The sequence below is a fragment of the Penicillium cataractarum genome (assembly GCF_028827025.1).
Source record: "Penicillium cataractarum strain IBT 29864 chromosome Unknown utg000008l, whole genome shotgun sequence".
Classification (NCBI taxonomy): domain Eukaryota; kingdom Fungi; phylum Ascomycota; class Eurotiomycetes; order Eurotiales; family Aspergillaceae; genus Penicillium; species Penicillium cataractarum.
In genome coordinates this window covers 1,554,789-1,575,333 of record NW_026622744.1, presented here as the reverse complement: position 1 = coordinate 1,575,333, position 20,545 = coordinate 1,554,789, and the positions used below count along the sequence as shown (strand labels likewise).

General features: G+C 48.8%; 10 protein-coding genes across 10 annotated transcripts; 4 read left to right on the top strand and 6 right to left on the bottom strand.

The window, feature by feature from the left end:
• Positions 1-530: 530 nt before the first annotated feature.
• Positions 531-950, bottom strand: N7496_009701 (uncharacterized protein; the record flags this gene model as incomplete). Its single annotated transcript, XM_056702614.1, has 1 exon — positions 531-950. The coding sequence occupies one exon, from the start codon at positions 948-950 to the stop codon at positions 531-533; it is 420 nt and encodes a 139-aa protein (XP_056551614.1).
• A 707-nt stretch (positions 951-1,657) lies between these two features.
• N7496_009700 (uncharacterized protein) lies at positions 1,658-2,911 on the top strand (the record flags this gene model as incomplete). The annotated part of the gene is made up of 1 exon (XM_056702613.1): positions 1,658-2,911. The coding sequence occupies one exon, from the start codon at positions 1,658-1,660 to the stop codon at positions 2,909-2,911; it is 1,254 nt and encodes a 417-aa protein (XP_056551613.1).
• A 183-nt stretch (positions 2,912-3,094) lies between these two features.
• On the bottom strand, positions 3,095-4,085 carry N7496_009699 (pyrroline-5-carboxylate reductase; the record flags this gene model as incomplete). Its single annotated transcript, XM_056702612.1, has 2 exons — positions 3,095-3,984; positions 4,046-4,085. The coding sequence occupies 2 exons, from the start codon at positions 4,083-4,085 to the stop codon at positions 3,095-3,097; spliced, it is 930 nt and encodes a 309-aa protein (XP_056551612.1).
• Positions 4,086-4,773: 688 nt separating this feature from the next.
• On the bottom strand, positions 4,774-6,285 carry N7496_009698 (C-terminal helicase domain-containing protein; the record flags this gene model as incomplete). Its single annotated transcript, XM_056702611.1, has 1 exon — positions 4,774-6,285. One exon carries the CDS (start codon positions 6,283-6,285, stop codon positions 4,774-4,776), a length of 1,512 nt encoding a protein of 503 aa, XP_056551611.1.
• A 114-nt stretch (positions 6,286-6,399) lies between these two features.
• Positions 6,400-8,171, bottom strand: N7496_009697 (SNF2-related protein; the record flags this gene model as incomplete). Its single annotated transcript, XM_056702610.1, has 2 exons — positions 6,400-7,017; positions 7,140-8,171. The coding sequence occupies 2 exons, from the start codon at positions 8,169-8,171 to the stop codon at positions 6,400-6,402; spliced, it is 1,650 nt and encodes a 549-aa protein (XP_056551610.1).
• A 1,703-nt stretch (positions 8,172-9,874) lies between these two features.
• N7496_009696 (putative proline utilization protein PrnX-like) lies at positions 9,875-11,329 on the top strand (the record flags this gene model as incomplete). Its single annotated transcript, XM_056702609.1, has 1 exon — positions 9,875-11,329. The coding sequence occupies one exon, from the start codon at positions 9,875-9,877 to the stop codon at positions 11,327-11,329; it is 1,455 nt and encodes a 484-aa protein (XP_056551609.1).
• Positions 11,330-11,560: 231 nt separating this feature from the next.
• On the bottom strand, positions 11,561-12,963 carry N7496_009695 (uncharacterized protein; the record flags this gene model as incomplete). Its single annotated transcript, XM_056702608.1, has 3 exons — positions 11,561-12,312; positions 12,378-12,751; positions 12,824-12,963. The coding sequence occupies 3 exons, from the start codon at positions 12,961-12,963 to the stop codon at positions 11,561-11,563; spliced, it is 1,266 nt and encodes a 421-aa protein (XP_056551608.1).
• Positions 12,964-15,989: 3,026 nt separating this feature from the next.
• Positions 15,990-17,398, top strand: N7496_009694 (uncharacterized protein; the record flags this gene model as incomplete). Its single annotated transcript, XM_056702607.1, has 3 exons — positions 15,990-16,059; positions 16,123-17,306; positions 17,363-17,398. The coding sequence occupies 3 exons, from the start codon at positions 15,990-15,992 to the stop codon at positions 17,396-17,398; spliced, it is 1,290 nt and encodes a 429-aa protein (XP_056551607.1).
• A 1,291-nt stretch (positions 17,399-18,689) lies between these two features.
• Positions 18,690-19,158, top strand: N7496_009693 (uncharacterized protein; the record flags this gene model as incomplete). Its single annotated transcript, XM_056702606.1, has 2 exons — positions 18,690-19,019; positions 19,069-19,158. 2 exons carry the CDS (start codon positions 18,690-18,692, stop codon positions 19,156-19,158), a joined length of 420 nt encoding a protein of 139 aa, XP_056551606.1.
• Positions 19,159-19,934: 776 nt separating this feature from the next.
• Positions 19,935-20,234, bottom strand: N7496_009692 (uncharacterized protein; the record flags this gene model as incomplete). The annotated part of the gene is made up of 2 exons (XM_056702605.1): positions 19,935-19,998; positions 20,050-20,234. 2 exons carry the CDS (start codon positions 20,232-20,234, stop codon positions 19,935-19,937), a joined length of 249 nt encoding a protein of 82 aa, XP_056551605.1.
• Positions 20,235-20,545: the final 311 nt, after the last annotated feature.

Sequence of the window (20,545 nt, the reverse complement as noted above, 5' to 3'; positions counted from 1 at the left end):
TGGAAAAAAGTGCGAGTGATATGACAATCGTCACGACCCCGAAATGGAGTCGAAGAGAATTCAGCGTCATCCAAGTATCGGGAAGCTCTACCTCCACGGCTGTCTTTCGATCCGGCTCCCTAAACCACTTGGGGGTTATAGAGTTGCAGCCAACGGAGAAACCGAATAAGACGAGAAAGAAAAAAACACCTTGAAGCCTGGAGGAAAGGCTGCAAGGCCTATAGAAAGCAAAGAAGCTCAATGCAGCCATATATCTTAGGGTCAAGGCTCGGGGGACTTTCAAAAGAGCGGAGGATTCCACCGCCATGACGCCAACTACGGCGGGATTGGAGTTGACGAAAGGAAAAGCATCAAGAGGCTATCGCGTGTGACAGAGTAGGCCTTTGCTGGAGATGCGCAGTTCCCAAAGGCTCAGGTATAAACGAGGCACACAAACGAGAGTGCGCAAGTCGGGATACGAGCAGTATTAAAATCAAGTTGAAGGACGAGTCCTCTTCACCTTCGAAGAAGAGTTTGAAGTGGTTCCGATATTATGCAGACGAGGTGGCCGGGACCTTTTCCGTTTCCAGGTATTGACGACGCGAGAAACGAGCTCGTCTGTATCTCAACACGAGGAGAATACTGAGAACGACTGCTGGCAGAAGGACGAGGGATGTTAAGAGAAGCGAGGTTTCGTATGTTGCCGAAAGCTTTGCAATGGAGTCCGAATGACACTCGAGACTGCTGCACTGGACCGTGTTGAGGTCTCGTCTCAAAGGAATGATGAACTGATGCCAGGGGATCTTGGGCCAGTTGCCGGGTGGCCAACCAGCCTGGCCAATATCGGAATCACCAAAGGGCAGTCTGGAGATGATCTCGACGTCCCCTACCCAAATCTCGTTGATGGCGTTTCCTTGCTCGTAGAAATTTCCCGACTTGACACCCTTGACAACGGAGACTTTGTGGCCCATAGCTGGTGAGGAGAAGGTAAGGTGTAGAGGGTCATGGTAGAAGGAGAGAAGAAGAGCGAGGAAGAAGACGAGGATGGGGGAATTGTGGGCATTTCTAATATAAATGGCAGGAAGGACCATTCCAACAAGGTTGTTGTTGTTGTTGGAAGGTGCGATGCTCGAAGTATACCAACCACGTGACTGAAGCTATTCCCATCTTCACAAACTCCAAACTCCAGTGCTTTCCATCCTCGAGGATATCACAATATCAACACTCCTCATTGGATATCATATTCTCTACTTCTCTCCGTCCTGATTGGTCAGTGCTTGGTCCTCTTAATGCCAAGATATCACTGTGGAGACTCTTATCCCAGCTTCTGACTGGCCGCCCGTTGGTGATGATCGTGCATGCGGGCGCTTACTGGCGACCAACGACAGGCCTTGACGGGCCTCGACAGGCGAATGCTTCACCTGCAGCCCCGACGCTCTCTTCACATCGTCACACCCGGTGGCTCACCATGTTTTATACCGATCCCATCCCCGCTCTGCCGCCCCGTCACTTCTGGAAACACAATGTGCCACTCGCTCGCACCAGATTCGACAGCACCACCGCTTCGACATGTCGATCGGCCCAACTTAACTGCACGCTGCACTTGAACTTGAACTGACCTCTCCCTATTTCTCTCCCCCACCGTGACTGATCTTCTGGTCACAAAAAGGTGCCGGCGATGTCTTCCTTCCCGGTTACTTTTTTCTCTCCTTTTCTTTCGTTGCTTTTCCTTTTCCTTTCTCATACAGATTTGGTCTCTGGATCAAATATAGAGCACGTTGAACGCTCTACTGAGAATCGTCCTCCTCTGGATAAGGCGCTACTCGGGATTCAGATTGGCAGCATTGCGGGTGCCTACTTGATCTTTGTCGCGACTCTTCTTGCACTGCTTCTATTTGTCGGACGCAGAATTCGTCGGACAGTTCAGTCTTCCAACTACTCCCTTCAGATGGAAATGCTGCAGCCAGCAAAGCAACCCCCAAGCATGGATCCCAGCCCAGTTTCTCCTATTACCCAAACTCTCCCTAGTCCCACGGCGGGTGGTTTCACTTCCTCATGGGGCAGTATTCCTCGAGGAGGTCGACCATCTCAAACATCTGTCAACGGTAGTATGGTCACGATTGACGAGTCGGTCGTGGCTTCAGACCGTCAAAGGGCACAAGATCAAATGGAAATGCTCTATGCGGCAGTCATGGAGCATGATGCTCAGAAGGCCTCGGGGGTCAACATCTCTGCGAGAGATGCGGACTCACAGGCAAACTCCCCCGACAGCCAATATACCAATCCTTTCACCGACAGACATGCTTCTCAGCCTCTAGAGCCCTCGTACAGAGAGCCATTGAAGTCTCCGAAGTCTAACGGTTCTCGTCTTTCCAAGCTATTCAGCTCGAAATCGAGCTCGAACCCGGATGGAGGAAAGCTGCGGTCCCCGCGATTCCCCCTTCGCAAATTGGGTATTTCATCCCCACTTGCCTCGCCAGACATGAATGCATCTCGATCCTACGGCCAGGATCAGGCGCCGCTGTCTCCCAGATTCTACAATCCAGGACCACCTCCAACGGCTCCTCACGCAGGGCCCCCTGTTGCACAGATTATGGCCCCTCCTGGCCGAGCCCGGGCACCGCCAGCACCACTAAACTTGTCTACTGCTGGTCAGCCCCCTTCCAATCTGCCGTTCCGTGACGCATACCCATTGCAGAGCGCACCTGCAACGAAGACTACCATTTTGGAACGCCCTACGAAGAACCGCAACGGGCCTGTAACTGGAATGCCCACTCCCTACAGTGCTTACATGCCCTTCACGCCGGTAACGCCATTCACCCCCGGACGAATGGTGACAAAGCGTGATCGCCGGCGCGAGGAGCGCGAGAATGGCCTCCGAGTGTTGAACGAAGACGATTTGGTAAAGGATGACAAAGATGTATGGGGATGAGCACGAATTTGAAATCATTGCCCCTGTGTGTTTTAGTTGGCGTTGACGGGAATTTTGGTGTTCATTCAATATCATACCCCTGGAGGGCCAGTATATCTATTCTGCAATATCTTGAACCATCTATATACATTGACCGTATCTCACGTTTGATTTGTTATGTGCAACTGCGCGGGTCCATGTGTCTCACTTCTTATCAGCTTTCTTCAAGTGCTGCGTACCATTGATAATTGCCTCGGCATAATCTGCCCGACTTCCAGCCTTCTCCAGAGTCAACAGAGCTTGAATAGTGCACCCCCGCGGGGAGGAGATACTCTCACGAAGAACCGCGGGATGAATACCAGACTCGAGAGCAGCAGAGAGTCCCCGTAGACCGCCAAGCATCATCTCCATCGCATCGGATCGCTTCAGTCCTTCAGCCACACATCCATCCAGAATTCCTTCGATGGGTACAGTCATGGCTGCGAGCGCGGCACCAACAAGCACAGAACCAAGGTCCATTTGGCTTTGAGGAAGGTACTTGATCTCACCAACTTGCTTGAACATCCACTCGACGACCTCGGTCATATGCGTGGGAATTGCATTTTCAGGCGTCTCAATGATGGTAACCGACTGACGAAATTGTGCGCCCATGTTTGGAATAGCCTTGACGATAACAGGGTCCATGGCAGAGGGAGTAGTATCTGGATTGTCGTTTCCAAACGAATCTACCGCGTTCCCACGGATAATCCTGGCCAGATTCTGCGGCGTCTGTCCGGCCAGCAAACTGATGACCAGCTTACCAGAGAGGGCTTCTTCCACGCCCTTGGTTCGTAGAACGTCTTCTGCCATGAATGGCTTGAAGCCGAGCACGACAATATCGGCATTCTTCATAACCTCAACGGGGACAGCTTGCGAAGAAATCACTTCCACATGAGGCCGCTGCTCAGTTGGGATGGAAGCTCTTAACCGGTCCGCTGAGGCGGCAGTTTTTGTGCAAGCAACAAATTTGGATACTGGTCGTGTCCGCTGGGAGTTTGATTCATTTGAGAATGCAGCATCGAGCACGCCGTGTAGGATGGCGCCTCCCATATTTCCTGCGGGTTTTTATGAGTCAAAGTGTTAATTGTGGACTTGATGGGGGGTATAGTGACTAACCACACCCAATGAATGCTACCGTAGGCTCTGAGTATGACATTGTGCAAGATTGCGTATGTTGGTTTGGTGTATGTATGTGAAAGGTGAAATGTTTGGAGTTGAGAGAATAACGAGTCTGGAATTGGAGAGCAGAAGCAAAGAGTCGGAGAGGCGGTCCGAGGCTTCGGGTGCAGATGCCGATGTAGTCAGAGAATGGATACAGCCTGCTTGATTACCACAAACCCTTGATATTAGGTCCGTTTAGTCTAGATATATCGAAAATTTTGCATATTTCTCTCGTACAGTTTGCACAATCACATTTGAAGAATAAAATGCCAAATTTTAGTTGCAGAGCGATGGTCTCGGGCTTCACGCCGATTTCATGATCCCCGCTGATAAGATTGCAGGAGTGGGGCATTTAGCTGTTGTTCTGAACAATCTTGAAGAAGGTTTCTACATTTTATGATACCCCTAGTAAGCTTTACTTCTTTCTCATGCCCGAAATGCTCCATTTAAAGATCTGTTAACTATGAGATATAGGCATTGTATAGCAGCAATCAGCATAGGAGCAATTAGCATAGCAGCAATCAGCATAGCAGCAATCAGCATAGCAGCAATTAGCATAGCAGCAATTAGCATAGCAGCAATTAGCATATAGTTGCTTCACCTTCCCCTTAATCCAGAACATCAAAGCGTTCCATTGGCAATCTGTTCTCGCAACGCAAAAGAGCCATATAGATGACCCTAACTCACAATCCTTGGGACGTGTCGACCTTTTGATGCTTCGAGGCTGGGCCCTCATGACCGAAATCCTCATCGAACTTGCGCTTCTGTTGAGTTCCATGCTCCCGTTCACTCTTCTTCGCTCTGGTGACTGAATTTATAGGAGTGCGACGAGATATTACGTAGATTCTGTGCTGCAACGGGTCCTCGACCTCATCGGCCTCGATGTCCTCAGTTTCGACATCCTCAGTTTCGACATCTCCGGTCTCGGCGTCCTCAGTCTGCATGTCATCAGCCTCCAATTTCTCAGTCTCGGTGTCCCCGGTTTCGACGTCATCGGCCTCAACATCCTCTGTGTCTAGGTCAAACAAATTCCCATATCGCGAATCCCGTACAGCGCATCCTGGCTCCATGCCAAGTTTGTCAGGACGACAAAGGAAATCGTATGCCAGTTGTCTTATATCTTCCTGGCGCTGGGCATCGGAATCATCTTCCCTGTCCGAGGCAGTAGAGGCATCATCGAGGCTCAGGTCAGATTCACACTCTGGAAGATCCGAACGGCGACTTTGGCGAAGCTCCTTCAGCTTCACGGCAAAGCTTTGGTGCTGCTCGCCGGCAATCTGTGGTAGAATCTTTTCAATATTTTTGTAGTCAATATACCGGTTGATGGTGTGCTCCATGAACAAGATCCAGACGCGTTGGGGGTTTGTCTGTCCGATTCTGTGAATTCGGTCGATAGCGTGGAACTGTCCATTAATATGCTGATCAGGCTCCATCAGTACCATGTTACTGAACACAAGATGGTCATTCAGTCCGAGGGAGCCACAACTGTAGGTAGTCAGTAGTACTGTTGCCTTCGACTTTGGAGTGTTGAATGAGGCCATGATGTCCACGCGTTGCTGAGGAAGCAATCCCGGATGGATTCTCCGGTATTGAATTCCCATGGCGCATATAAACATTTCCACAAGCCAGAGCGATAATGGCCACTTGCAGAGGATGAAGAACCGCGGGGGATCTTTCAGAGCCGGCCCCGAGGCGGGTTCGTCAAATGCACCCATGGTGTCCATAATTCGCACCAGGTAACGAAGTCTAGGGCTGTCTTTTGCCAAGTATGCTGCCTGGGCAGCACGCGTGGCGGGAATTTTCTCTGTGTTGCGTTGTTCGCAAGTCGCAGCCCAGAAAACACTGAATCCGCGATCTTCTCCACTCAGATGCCCTTTGATATATGGTCTCAGTTCCTCCGTTTGGCCAAGCTTTCGGATAAACTTATCCAATAAGGGACTAAAAGCAAGTAAACTCAGGCGATGACGGCTTCGATTTCTCTTGGTATCTTGGACACCATCTTCGTCAACATCCAGAAATGCGTCATCTAGCATTTGAGCCTCGGTGGGACCACCGATCATGCATTCGTAGACTTGATTGTGATACGTTTGAGCCTCAGAGCGGTGTCGTAATTCGATGGTCATGACTCGAAGCGCCGGGGTACTTTCTCCTACCTCGTAGGTCTTTCCATTATCGTCATGGATCACATCACCCATGCTGCGCCGGAGCTCAGACAGACAGTTAATTATTGGAAGTATGTCATAGCCGATGTGAGCACGAACGGGACCCTTGTCGATCATGCTCTTCACCACCTTCCGTGCAAAAAGACTCTAAGGGCGCGCTTCTGGTGGAATTTGGTCAATTTCAGACCATTTTCGATAGTAATCGATTGTATTCTCGAGTCTTTCCCCTTCTTCAAGGCCGGGGGGCAAAGGAAGAATGAAGCGACCGTTCCCGAATTTCTTGCACTCGGGAATGGATTTGGACAGAATGCTCACATAGCCCAAGGTGTCCAAAAGGTTATTGCGAATCGGAGCAGCGTCGAGTAACCAGGTGCTCTCTCGCGTAAGCTTGGCTATGGCGTGATGTCGTTGGGTAAACGTCGATTTGAGATAGCTGCCTGTATCACAGATAATTCGACCCCAGTGGATACTGCTAACCAGCTTGTATATTTCCATCCAGCGTTGCTTTGCGCGGGCTTTCTTCTCCTTTTCTCTCTCGGCCTTGGTTTTCTCGGCCTTTGTCTTTGCCGGAGGAGGGCTACTCGCCTCTGTTGAAACCGCGTCTTCCTTGACAGTGTGGCCTGTAAGCATCGGAATATGGGTGGTGCTTTCTTCATCTTCGTCGTCAGACTCATCACCGGTCTTATAGAAACGGTCGTATCGAGTTTGAGGTTCGTCACTGCCCTGATAAAACGAGCGGTGGCCTATCCACCGAACTTCTCTCCTCTGGAAAGAGACTGTCAGTATATAAAGTTCTTGAGAACTTATAAGAAGTAGCATAGCTCATGAAAGACTAGTCCGCGAGAGCTCTGCTTCCAAATCAGATCATATGTGAATGGGAACCATACCTTATTGCTACGACGTAATAACGCATCCTCTATCTCACCTTGGGACCTTCGCCAGGTGTTGTAAGTGGTGAGAAATACAGTAAATGCTGTATGAGAGCTCCTGGAATCCAGAGCAGCAATCGCTTTCGCCAACTTATCGAGCTTGTCCGCCTCAGCGCCAAGAAGAAAGTTAGGCGTCGATACCGGGTCAGGGAGGATTTCTTGCCATCCATAGAAAAGGTGAAGCTTGATGGCATTACCGAACCGTACCGTGATCTCATCAAACCAGATATGGAATATCCAGCTCGGAACAACAATCAGAGTTGGACGGAAGACGGCATTTGGATCCAGAGCCCGACGCTTGGCATCGAGGAAAATCAGCGTTAACGCCATAAGGGTTTTTCCCAGGCCATATCCATCAGCGACAATTCCGCCCCGTATAGGTTCAGACTCTTGCGCCATCATCCACTCTATGCCCGGCGCTTGCCAAGGCCGTAGAGAAAATGGTGGTCTGCCAGAACTATCTCCAGGCTCAACCAGAGGGAGATGGGTGACTGGGTCTTTCCGGAGCCCAAGACGACGACAAGCCTCACCGACGGTGAGCGTCTGGTCGGTGGTGCTACGTTTCTCTACGGCAACTTCGCCTTGACCACCGACATCTCCACTGGCCTGGACCTGAGATTTGATGTCTTTGTTGAGCGGGACACTCGTAATATCCTCTGGCTCATACAAAGCTTGACACTCCAGGAAGTTGTCAAGTTCACGTGTCAGCATATTGGCAAGAGCTTTTCGATCCTCGGGCTCCATTGGTTTTGCGACAGGAACACGAGCACCCACTTGCATGTCCTTGATGGTTGGGTTTTTAGTTAGATCCTTGATAACACGCTCGTTTGCATGGATCTTAAGGTCTGTCGGCAGAGGGGCCGAGAGTTCCGAGAGGACTGGAGCAAGTGCTTCCTGAATCTGGGCCTGGAAGACCTCTTCGTTGCTAGGGCCAAGCATACCAGGAAGAGGCGTAGCTTGGGCGGGTTGAGGTGGAAGTGTTGGAGACATGGTGTCGACCTCAAGGCAAAGAAAGTCAGCGTTTACAGCTGGAAGGAAAGAATGAATCAATGTAGTGATATCAAAAGATGAGAAACCTGGGAAGTGAAAACGTACCATGGATAGAGCGACTCTGTGATATAGAAGTGAGAAGGCTTGGAGGACTGTAAACATGTAGGAGACGTTGGGGTGCCCGGGGCGTGTGGTGAGGAAAGAGAGACAACAGCTGATACCCTCGAGGTGCAAAATCCGAAGTGATGAGAGCAAATGAGATGCTTCTTCACTTATGCGCAACCATGCACGGAGGATTGCCGTTTGAGAAGTGATGATAATCTTGAAGATGGATGCTGCTGTTGGGTTCTCTCGGTCAGGTTTCCTGGTCGAGATAATCGAAGCATTCAATGAAAAGAGAGAGAGGCAGTGGTAAAGAAGGTGGAAGGACGAATCTTGGGGAGACAATCCTGGAAAAGCAGAACATTATTTGAGAGTGATGTAGGGTCTCTGTTGAAAGATAAAAGGACGCAGAGTATATTTCGGAGTGGAGGATATTGCCAGAGACGGTTAGAGATAGAAGATTGTGATCTCTCATGTTATTCGCGAGGAAGAAGGTAGAAAAGATCATTCCTTCCAACGAAGCTAACCACTTTCAAGCGGTAGAAAACTCAGATAGATGAGAAAGAGCAAATCAAGGAGTTACCGCATAATCGACCATTATATTACGATTCGTCTTGGCTAACTTGATAGACCTAGCCTTTTCATAACTAAATTGATCTACGCGGGTATATAGCATCTCTTAATGCTTAAAATAAGATTTTACAAAGTGTTGTCCAGGATCTAGAATGAAAAGAGGGTTATCAGATCACTGTTGTTTAGCTTAGATAAATGTTGATTACTGGCATAAGATTGCAAATTTTCCTCACTTAGATATCACTTCGAATATTAGATTAGACTTTCTCAAAGGTTCATATTCAGTACAATGCAACTCATTCATTAAGACATGGATGCGCTCAGAGTAAACAAGCGATCTATGGTGAATTCTAGTAGTACTTAGGGCTGGCATGCCTAAGGCAACAAGGCCTCCAATGATCGGCGTCCGAGTGTCCGAGAGGCCGAAGAGTCCCGCATCAAGCCACTGGCCGCTTTCGGGATCGGTCGCTGTCAACGAGGGCCGATCATCTGCTTGTTTTGCTTTTTCGCATTTTGATTTGCCTCTCATATGCACTGATACTGCATTTCCTTTGAACGACCATTTCTCACAGGCCTCATCCTGTCATCTCGGCACTGCACACCTGGAGCACCGGGCGCCTCCAACGAGTCTGATCGCGTCCGCCTTGTTGATCACCCCCGCTCCCCCACCCTCCAAAAGTCCCGCCTGTCGTCATCTTCGGAGATTTCGTGAGCCTCGAGATTGGGTCCAAGGCTGATTTAAATTGGAGCCCTTTCCACACCTTTTGCCCGACTGCTCCCTTGGCGTGCTGGTTTCTGTTTTCCACGGCGAGGTCTTGGTAGACCAACTACCCCCTCTCTGGTGAATTGGTTTCACTTGGATCTTGGCGAATGCGCGGCCCGTGGCGGTTGTCTTGACTCGCAAGATCGAATCACAGATAACTAGCCTGAACGATCCCGGTCCCGACCTTATCTTTTACGTTCTTTTCCCTCCCTTCATCACCTCCCATCTCCTTAACCAAAAGCACATCGACCCCCAACCCGACCAGATGCCGCTCACTATCCTCTCCCAATCGCAGCTTCGGCAACTGCTGCTCTCTCTCACCCGAGATGAGATTATCGAACTCCAACGGAGCCTCTCTGAAGCACTCCGCGAATACTCAACCGGCTCCCAGGATCAGGGTTGCTCGGCCACCTATCAGCCCCAACGAACTGCCATTACCCGCTCAAATGGTTGCACCACACTCTTCATGCCTGCCACCACGGGCAAGACACTTGGTATCAAGATGATCTCCCTGCAGGACGGTGGCACTGCAGGGTGTGCCATAGAGCGTGGGGGGTTCGATATTCCAGAGGGCGAGTCTACATCTTCTCGATCGCGCGGTGGATCTATAAGGAACTCGGTGGCCTCGCTATCATCAGAGATGAGCGATTTGTCTGTTGGGTCATCCCATGAAGATGATAACTCGATTAGCCCCTCCGTTACCACGGGAAGCAGCGGCGGAGGCGACAGTACCGATAGTTCCACACTGCTGACTGGTTGCGTCAATCAACAACCAGTCACTACTGGAAATCTCTCATCAACCCTAGGGGCATGGCCCGGGGCAGGCACGCGCGACACCTCACCCAGGGGAAGTGTCACCCTTTTGGACGCGCAGTCACTCCCATTCGGCTTGATCAACGCCCACGAACTGACGGCCTTCCGCACAGCGCTGGCATCACTGATGCTTTTTAACAAGCGCAAGAAGGTCCGCACCCTCCTGGTGTTTGGGGCTGGCACCCAAGCATACTGGCACATCCGGCTGGCTCTTATCCTGCGCAGCAATGAGATTCGACGTGTCTATATTGTCAATCGTTCCTTCGATCGCGCCGCGGAGCTTCTCCGTGATATCTACCTTCCCGAAAACACCGAGTGGCGCCGCGATGTGAAATTCTCGGCCATGAGCAGTGACTTTGGTGAATACAACCGCATCCTGAAGGAACATGTTCGAAAGGCCGACGCTATCTTCTGCTGCACCCCATCTTCCACACCTCTCTTCCCAGCTGAGTTTTTGACCTCTCGAGAGGGTCGCCAGAAAGGTCGTTTCATTGGCGCAGTGGGCTCCTACAAAAACCATATGGCCGAGATTCATCCGGATATTCTTCGGGACGAGGTCAATGTCACGCCGCCCCACCGTCACTTCCACAAGCATACCAGACGCAGCGGGGTTATCGTGGTGGACAGTCTAGACGCAGCCATGAAAGAGGCCGGCGAGATCATCCAGGCCGGCATCAGACCTCACCAGGTTGTGGAACTAGGCGAGTTGATGATGGTGCGCCATGCCGCTCGCAAAGCTAGCGAGGAGGAGTCTGCAGACGAGGAGAAGAGCCTGCGGGAATGGGTGGAGCGAGGAAATGTCATCTACAAGAGTGTCGGGCTGGGCTTGATGGACTTGGTGACGGGCGGAGACCTCGTGCGTCTCGCGCGTGAGCGAGGAATTGGAACAACCGTCGAGGACTTTTAGTCTGCATCTTGTATGACCAGAGTTATGAAGAAACATGTTTGGGGAGGTCCTTTGAAATCACAGCGTGGTACCCTGATCAGCTTTTAGTATTATTTATCTTCTTTTGCATAAGCTAACCTTCCTTTTTTGGAAACGAATCGAAGAGAACTGGAATGAGATGAAACCCATCCCAAGTGAACCTATATTCCCTAGTATATCGTATTCCCTAGTATATCCCTGTTTCTCCAACCATTAGACTTTGACACGAAGCGAAGGCCCAGCCTTGACAATCCTCGCAGCCACCATCGCAATCATCGAGATTCCAACGCAACATCCGCAAAATGCCTGCAAAGCCGGCCATCCGGTTGCTTTCAAGATAGCCCCCGCGATGGGATTGCCTGTGAGGAGGCCAATAGCTGCAAACACAAAGCTCATTCCCATACGCACGCCTACTACACCCAGATTAGGAGAGAGACTGACCACAGTCGTCGGCGACAGAGACACGAACGCGCCACTGAAGAAACCGTATAGGCTGCAAAAAATAAACAATGTCTCCACGGTATCGACCCAGATCCATAAAAACGCGAGGAGTGTGGTGGTGAGACTGCACGGGATGAGGATGTTGAATGGGCCCGTCCGATCAGCCAACATGTTAGGGATGATACGCCCTAACAATGAGGCCAAATTGAGGGTGATCAGCGCATAAGACGCCGTGTTTGCTGGCAGGATATTGTGTTCAATGGCGTAATTCTGGACGAAGAAGAATGGGATATACATGCCCATGAACGCGAAGAGGACACCACCACTATAGATCGCGTAGGGGATCTCTTTGAAGGCAGAGAGCTGTAGGTACGCCCGTCGAGTCGCTGGAACCATTCGCACTCGCATTGTAAGGAGGGCGATGGATTGGGTGAGAAGCATGACCAGGGCGAGTAATCGCACTGAGGCGGCGAACCCTAAGGAAAGCTCGAACCGCTTGAAAAGAGCAGAGTAGACGATACCTCCTACTGCAGGTTAGTGCTCAATTCATAAAAGATAAGGACTCGTGAGGGAGATACGAATCACATACCGACACTGCCGCCACTTGTAGCAATTCCTGTCGCCAAAGAGGCATTCTTCTTGAAGTATGTGCTCAAGATGGCCACTCCAGGAACAAACAGACAGCCAGCTCCAAGTCCTGTGCATATGGCCTGAGCAAACAGCAATTGCCAGTACTGTGAACAGAAGCTGACCATCAATGTGCCGAAAGCCATCAGTGTCGTGCCAGTCACGATCAGCGCCTGGAAATATCCCGCATCATATGCCGGCCCCGTCAGGACGGAGATGAAAATTAGCAGGAAAGCCTGCAGCGATCCGATCCATGAGATGGCAGCTGGACTCGCATCGGGGAAAAGCACGGTCTTGTAATAGGCTTGGAAACTTCCATAGCAATTGACAATTCCCCTACGAGATTGAAGAGCTCTAGCATTAGTGCATGCAAGATACTTAGCGACAACGTACAGGCACCAAACTTACCAGCAGTTGAACATAAGAAAGAATGAACCGATCACTTGGCTCCAGGCTTTGAGGCCGCCATCGGGTATTGTGGTATTATCAGGCTTTACCACATCGCGCTGGCCCTCTAGCAATGGCTGTCTTTCATCAGCATGGGTCATGGTTTGAGATTCTGGAACAATTCGGTGCAATTGGATTGTAATCTCAGAGTATCCCAATGCGATAATGATAAATGGAAGGAAAGTATTCACAAAATATCCAGTGCGTCTGGGTTGCGAATTTCGAAGCTCAGCTACGACCTAAGCTTACTCTAATCCATTTTGGGTGGAGTTCGATGAGGGCTTGGGTTCGGAAATGCGTGGCTGCCATCTTGGCCCGATCACTCATTCTCCGATTGGTTCGCCCCCCCCAACTAATCCCACCATGATGGAGCAGTTTCCCTATGGGATAACTGAATGCGCACTGTTTGAGTGTTTGGTCAAGTTCGTTTCAAAAGGCATGAAACAATGCCATTCTTGCAAAGCTCCAACAATGAGAGGCGTAGCTTCTATCTACCCCGAATGAAGACACGCAAGACCCCCAAGCAAAGAAGCTTGCAGGAGCTAAGTCCTTTCGCAAACTTCTCAAGAGCACCTGAATATTCGCAGTCAAACAGAGAATGCCCACAGTCGGAGGGCTGCGACAGACAATTATACACAAGACGTATAGCCTCAACTGTCCGTAGGGCTTCGTATTCAATTGAGTCTGAAATCCAACGAAGATCCACTCGATGAACTAATCAATTCAGAAATTCTGCACTTCTGTACTAGTAGCTTTCTAGTTCAGCTCAAAGGAATTTTCTGGGTCTTGGAATTCCTGGCCCCGATAGTAACACGAATCCAATTGAAAATCCATACCTCGTATCCGAGGCTCAGGCAAAGTTTGTCCGCCGATGATCACATTTCGATCAGCTAAATCGATCTTTTTATCTGATGATCTTCTATACCTCCACTTATTTAATTAGTAGTTACCTACTACTTGGGTAGAATCCTCCTTCTTCATCCAATTTCCGTTCTATATGGACAATCACCATCGTACCCTAGAATCTGATAGAATCATATCATCATATTAGACACATAGATCTACTCATACCATCTCATCTAGTTATATCGTCATGTTGATGCATTGTATTGATTCCTCGTATTGCATATTGGTTGGTCATAAACCAAAATGTGTTGCATTAATTGCGCGCATTGCCTGTTACTGCCAATCATATCTTATGATGCATTGAATTCGATCTGTGTATTGCCCATTAGCTGATTTACATACATCATATATGATGTATATAGGTTTCGTGGTTCCTGAAACCTTTTCTCAACCATGGTATTGTTGCCATAATAGTACTGCGGTATGATATGATCCTACATATTTCATATCGTAGTCGTTATATCTTAAATTATCATACCGATATTATAGTGTAGTTAGATAATGAGGATCATCCAGGTGCTAAGGACCTTATGAAGCTAGATCGCCTAGCTAATACTCGCACTCTTGCCGCTACGTTAGAGAATCCTACTCTAACCTAGACATTAGCGGGGATACGTCTAATATCGCCTTCTTTCTAGGATAGCGTTGACCTTTCCACAGTCGATACTAGTAGAAATATTAAACTAGCTGGAAGTAGCCCTCCGGGTATCGTACCTCTTCTATTTTATACGGTAATAGGGGGTTTCGCTAATTTTATTTTGTTTCCAGAATTTCTTTAACCCTATATTCGTTTCTATTTCTTCTTTGATCTCAATATTAGTAGTAATTTCGGCGTTCTTAGGTGCTTTTCTAATAATAAGATATAGAATATTATATAGATACGTCGTATAGTTACTTAGTTATTACTAGTTTTGCTTAATAAGTAAGTAGTCGTAACTAACTTTTCTTTAATCTCGAGTAATCTAAGTCTTTTAAGAACGCTAGCATCGCAAAGAATACAGCCCTGGGACGCACGTGTCCTACGATAACCCACTTGATCTGGCGATTAAGTTCGATCTTGACTATGACGTGCAACTTGCGATCAAGGAACGCCACGGCGCTTCTCACAAGCCCCTGCCTGCAATTGGCGATTTGGTGTACGTGCAGCTACCTGCATAAGGATTACCAAGCTTCCTATAAGACTCACCACAAGTTTCGCACGCAGCGCACAGGACCTTCAAGTCCATCAAGCTTATCCCAACGAATTGCCATCCTGTGCTGCCCCCTAAGTAGAAAATTCACCATACCTATAACCATATCCAACAGACGCAGACCCATAGCGCCCTGTAAGAAAAGGCCAAATAAGCCTCAAAATCTCAGTTTCCTCTCACTTCTCAAATAGCACCGAAAAAAAGCTGGAGACACTCGTGACTTCTCCACTCTATGCAGTGTTGACGGCAAATCAGTGTACGAAACTGGTAAGAAAGTAGTTCTGGCGTAAAATAGTGGTTTGTAACGTATGGTAAGGGACAGAAAGAAGTTAGGAGTAAAACTTTCGCAGGGGTCTCATTGAGGATTTAACCCGGGTGAAGCTGAGGCTGAGGTTCGGGTGACGTCGGTTAAACTAGGCACGGATAAAGGTTGTATCTCCGCATGGATTATCGAGGCATCCAATGGGATGCTCGTCTGAACGGCTGAGAGAAAACGTGTCTCATTAGGCAAAGCAGAGCCGCTGTCAATTTTCTTTTTCATCCTGTCCACTCATTCTGTTTTTCTCGGATTTTTGATAGCAGTGTAACCCGCTCTTGTAATCTTGCAGTTACTCTATGTTCAGGACACCAATGCAGACCCAATCTATTCAGATCACGACCATCTTCAGTAATAACTTGGAAATCCATGGCACGAATGGAGGAAAACCAACAAGACAGCGAAGGAACGGCGGGAAATGAAAACATGGACCCCTTTCAAATATGGGGAGGTACATTTACGTTTTCAGCCCTATTCTGCCATATACATGTTGACCATATATCATTTTATAGGCGTCGTTAAGGAATATGCTGAGAAAGTCCGTTCTCAAGCAGAGACTGCCTCGGGGCAGTCATTATATCCGGGTGACGACTTTGGAGATTTCGCAACTTTCCTTTGGCAGCCGTATAACTACAGACCACCACGGCTGAATTCCGCCTTTACCGTAGTAGAGCCGACTCGTTGCTTCGCCTCGTTATACAAAATCTCTGATCAAATGATGACCCGTATCCCATTTGAGACAGTAGAGAAGTTTGAGGAGCTTGGTCAGACAGTCACACCCACTAGTGACTCCTTTTCCTTACTCTTGTTGCGTGGTTATCCTTGTGCAACATGGTTAAATGTTTTAGGAGCGAGGTTCAATATTGACCCGGAGTTCTTCCGACGACATCTACTGTTTGAATCAAGGCCTGGAAGAAAAACCTTGAAGAACACCGCCATGCAGATCCTTCCATCTTGCTACTCGGACATGCTGTCGTTAGCGGTCACCACCATTGACCTGCAGAAACAAGATATGCAAATCAAGCACGACCAGGAGCAGTTAGATGAGCTGCGAAGATATTGGTCTAAGCGGATGAGTAACTACACGAGGAAACTTGCTCTATTGAATTCTCCCGATATGGCCGCAGGCGATCCATTTCCTCGAGACGTCTCTGTTCACAACTTTGACTCCTTTTCGTTGGAGCAAACAATCTCCATCTACGTCCCTCCTGATTGGAAAGGCCGTTTAGGTATTGTCTGGCACGATGGTTTGCAACAATTAGGCGAAGAGTTGAAATGGCCATGGGAGACTGGACCTGGTACTCAGGCGACCTCTTTTCTGAAATATCTACCAACACCGCTGCACAGCCCCGGAATCTCCTTCAACGGCAGAAGCAGAACACTCAGAAACCAAGCCGAATCCATCAACCCGTCAGCAAAGGTTGACATTGTTTTGCGAGACTACCAGCAGCACATCGATCTAGCGCGTGCAGTTCACGATCCCTTCTACGCCTTGAGCCCATTCTTCAATTTGGCAATTTCGTCTGAAATGGCAATACTAGATCTTGTTGATACCAAGATTAGAGAGGAGCTCAACCATTCTCATCTAATTCACAATAACAATCTAACTCTGTCGAACCTGCTCTACCACCAGCAAGTCCTCCGGCGCCACATTCGAAACCTCAAAGGGACTATCGGTGCCATCGTGTCGTTAGATGCGCGAGATCTGTCGGAGAAAACGTCCTATAGCGATGTCAAGGGCTCTAACCCACGGAAGATTGAATCTATTCTGAAGGATTACCGCTCGGCACTTACATACGCCGATGGCCTAGTTGCTGAATGTGTGCAGGGGATGACCATCACAGCTCACAATGCGACGATCCGCGAGTCCGAAAAGGCCATTGCCGAAGCTCAAGGTGTGACGAAGCTTACCAAGTTAGCCGTCTTCTTTGTGCCTCTATCATTTGTAGCTTCGGTGTTTGGAATGAATGTGCAAGAGGTCAATCCTGGCAGCAATCCGCCGTTTTGGTCGTGGGTTGTGGCATCTCTTGCTGTAGGCGTTATTACCTGGGCAATGTTTAAGTATGATGAGCTACAAGACTTGACTAGGAGAGCTTGGATGAGTTCCATTCGGAGGATGTATAAACTGTCTACAAGAAGCGATGGCCTAGAATTAGATCACAGGGTCTGAATGTAGAATTCCCTCGTTTTTGAGCCATTGCAGCATGGCTATTACTCTGACAATCTATCAGACTATGCAGTAGTGTTTCTTGAGTCTCGGATTATTGCAGGCCAGTGTGATAATCGTGAAAATAATCATGTAGGTTGTGCGGTGTATCTTATGAGGGACTCTTTACATCGAAATTAAGCTATGCACCAATTGCGTCTCACTTTCGAGGGTCTGAATCCTTTTCACCGCTAGTTTGGTAGCCTCATCTCTAGTGTTCAAAGGAGGGGTAATCAGACGGTATCTGCTTCGACTATTCAAGCATTAGTTTTTGCATGACTAGTATTACCTTGTTGACGCCCATTTCGCTCTTGTGTCTTTCCCTTAAGACGTTGGTGGGACCATGACCTGGGTGACCCTCTGTAGTAATCGCTTGCTCTAGGGAGACTGCCTGATTAATACGCTTAAAATCGGATATCTCGGGCCGAGTCTAAGCAGATGTGGGCGCAGAGAACGCTGATCAAAGTTGATCGACCAAAACTCATGTCCACGAGCTTGTCTGTTCTCGTAGCCGACTGCAGAAATCTAAAGAACGATGAGCACAGTAACACACACGTACACACGTCACATGGCACTATATGCACTGACTTGCGCCGAATTCGCCAGGGCGCCAAATTTGGGCAGCAAGAGAGTGCGTTTTCCCCGCTCTCCTACCGCCAGCGAGAAAATACGTCGGTGGCTTCTCGTCACGGTGTACGAGGTAGATCGGCGGACGATCTCCGTTTCTAGAAGAACCTCAAGATAGAGTTGCGGAGATAAGTCGCAAGAATTTCGCTAGCAGGTCAAAGGTCATTTGCACTGGCCTGCATTTGTTGTGGTTAGCTGAGACGAAGCCCCTCCTCCAGTACACCTTATAGGAAAGGGGACCAGGCGTATCAAATCGGCATAACCCCCTAAATTCTCTTCTAAAGAGCTAACTACCTAGGGTATTGACTAGGCATTGTCTACCCAACTACTACCATAAGCCCCCCTGTAATTCTGTGTGCCGGTGCTCCGATTGCACAGGCGCAGCGAGTTTCCTCATATGCCTAAGGGGATTTCGCCCAATTTGCACGTGATATATTACCCTTACGTAGGCTGTCTCAACTCCTCGAGTAAGCTCTCTCCAATGTCTTGTCTCATTACTGTTGTTCCTTCATCCTATTGATATAGCCATAAGCTCGTACCACGGGCCTTTGCCACAACGCTCATTTAGTCGCGGTACTCACGATGGCTGTCGTAGGCAACATTGACTTCCTCGCGAGGGACGTCTTGTATGACAAACAGAAGCCTTACAGGATGAAGTTTGTTCCGCCGTCCGGCTTTCCATGGTCAAATATCAAGACCAACATTCAACCCCAGAAGATTGAGGACATTCGGGGTCGCGAAAAAGATTTTTCTCTGGGCGCAAATGGATTCTCTCTGGAAACGTTGGACTCCGGCATGACTTACGAGGATTTTGACGACGAAGATAAGATTGTTCAAACATATTTACCAAATGTTGCCAAGCTCCTGAGATCCATGCTTAACCCATCGAGAATACAAATTTTCGAGTTTCTTGTACGTTGGCCTTGATATGCCACCTCTCTGTCCAAAGCTAATGAAGCAGGTTCGGAAACGGGGCGAGAGTTTCCCACTAGCGACAGAGACTGCTTATGAAGATCATCAACCCACGACTGCAGCACACATTGGTTTGTGAATAACTCCTTCAAGAGGTTCATGTTCTAATATCCCGTGGAAGATATGACACAAGAATGGGCGAGCACTCTTGCCCGTCGCCTGAATCACAAGAGCGGAATACATCGTCTCCCCGGAGAGCACTATCAGTTCATAAAGTTTGTTGGCTTCTCATTTCACCTCTCACTGGCTCAGTCATCGCTGATTTTAAGTACAGTGTTTGGGCACCAATCCGTGGACCAGTTCACGATTGGCCTTTGGCCCTCTGTGACGCATCCAGCCTTAATCTGCACGCTCTCCACGCCGGAGACGTTGTGTTCCAGGACTTCCAAACAGAAAATTTATTGCTAGAACATCACCCAGAGCATCGCTGGTACTACGTTAGCGAGCAAATGCCTACCCAAGCATGGGTATTTCTCCAGGGAGACAGTAGGGGGCGTCCGTGTCAGTACTCTAGTCTTTCACGGTCCTTGAATCTTTACTGATACTTTGCCAAGGTGTTCCGCATTCTTCTTTCCTTCATCCTGGCGCCCCAGAAAATGCTCAACCAAGACAGAGTATTGAGGTGCGGGCCCTAGTCTTTACAACATGATGGATTCGCCTTATTGGATGGAATCTACGGTGGTAGTCCGGAGTTTCTTTCCTTCTTCCTTTTTTCACCAAGAAGCTTGTTTATGGCTAGCCCAGAAAATTAATAGTCTCGAATCGCACAGTATTTTGGAGAAAAACGCTTCTAAGACGCTAGAGGGCCCTCTATTCCTAATACTTTTTATTGCCGGTGTACACAGGCCCACCTTATCAATCGCGAGTTTTATGAGACACCTCTTGAGTGGGCAGGTCGCGGTGGGGACGCTTCGTATCCCTTGCTCTGTTAATTAGCAGCCACACCATGAAACCATTTGCAAGGACTTACTCGTTGTCATAGTCACCTGTGTCATACAGGATTGTCACATTGACCTCCCCAGCTGAACCTGGGACTGACATTTTCTCCCCAATAGCGGCACCGTAGAAGATATCCTTGTCGCTAGCCCTAGTTTTATTGAAGCTGTCACTAACAGACTTCCAGGGCTGCTCTAAGTTCGCTGCTCCTGATTCCATGGTTCGGCTTCTTCTGCAATTCCCCTTAAATCGTGCAATAGCGATTGTTGAAGCGGCGCGTGAATATTCCCTCGAGATGCGGAATGCTTTGTCGCGTTAGACATCAACGGATTCCAAAAGCGCGAACGTTTACATTGAGTCGTTCAGTCTCTGCACGTACATAGTCCGGAGCCACTGAGTGAAAGGAGTGGAAGGGAGGTCTTCTCTCCTAGTTGCCCCAAGTTCTATGGATTAATTACTCGAGAATGTCGTGGGCTCTAAGGATATCGATGAGGTGAGGTGTTTTGAAAATGTCGGGCGAGCTAGGTATT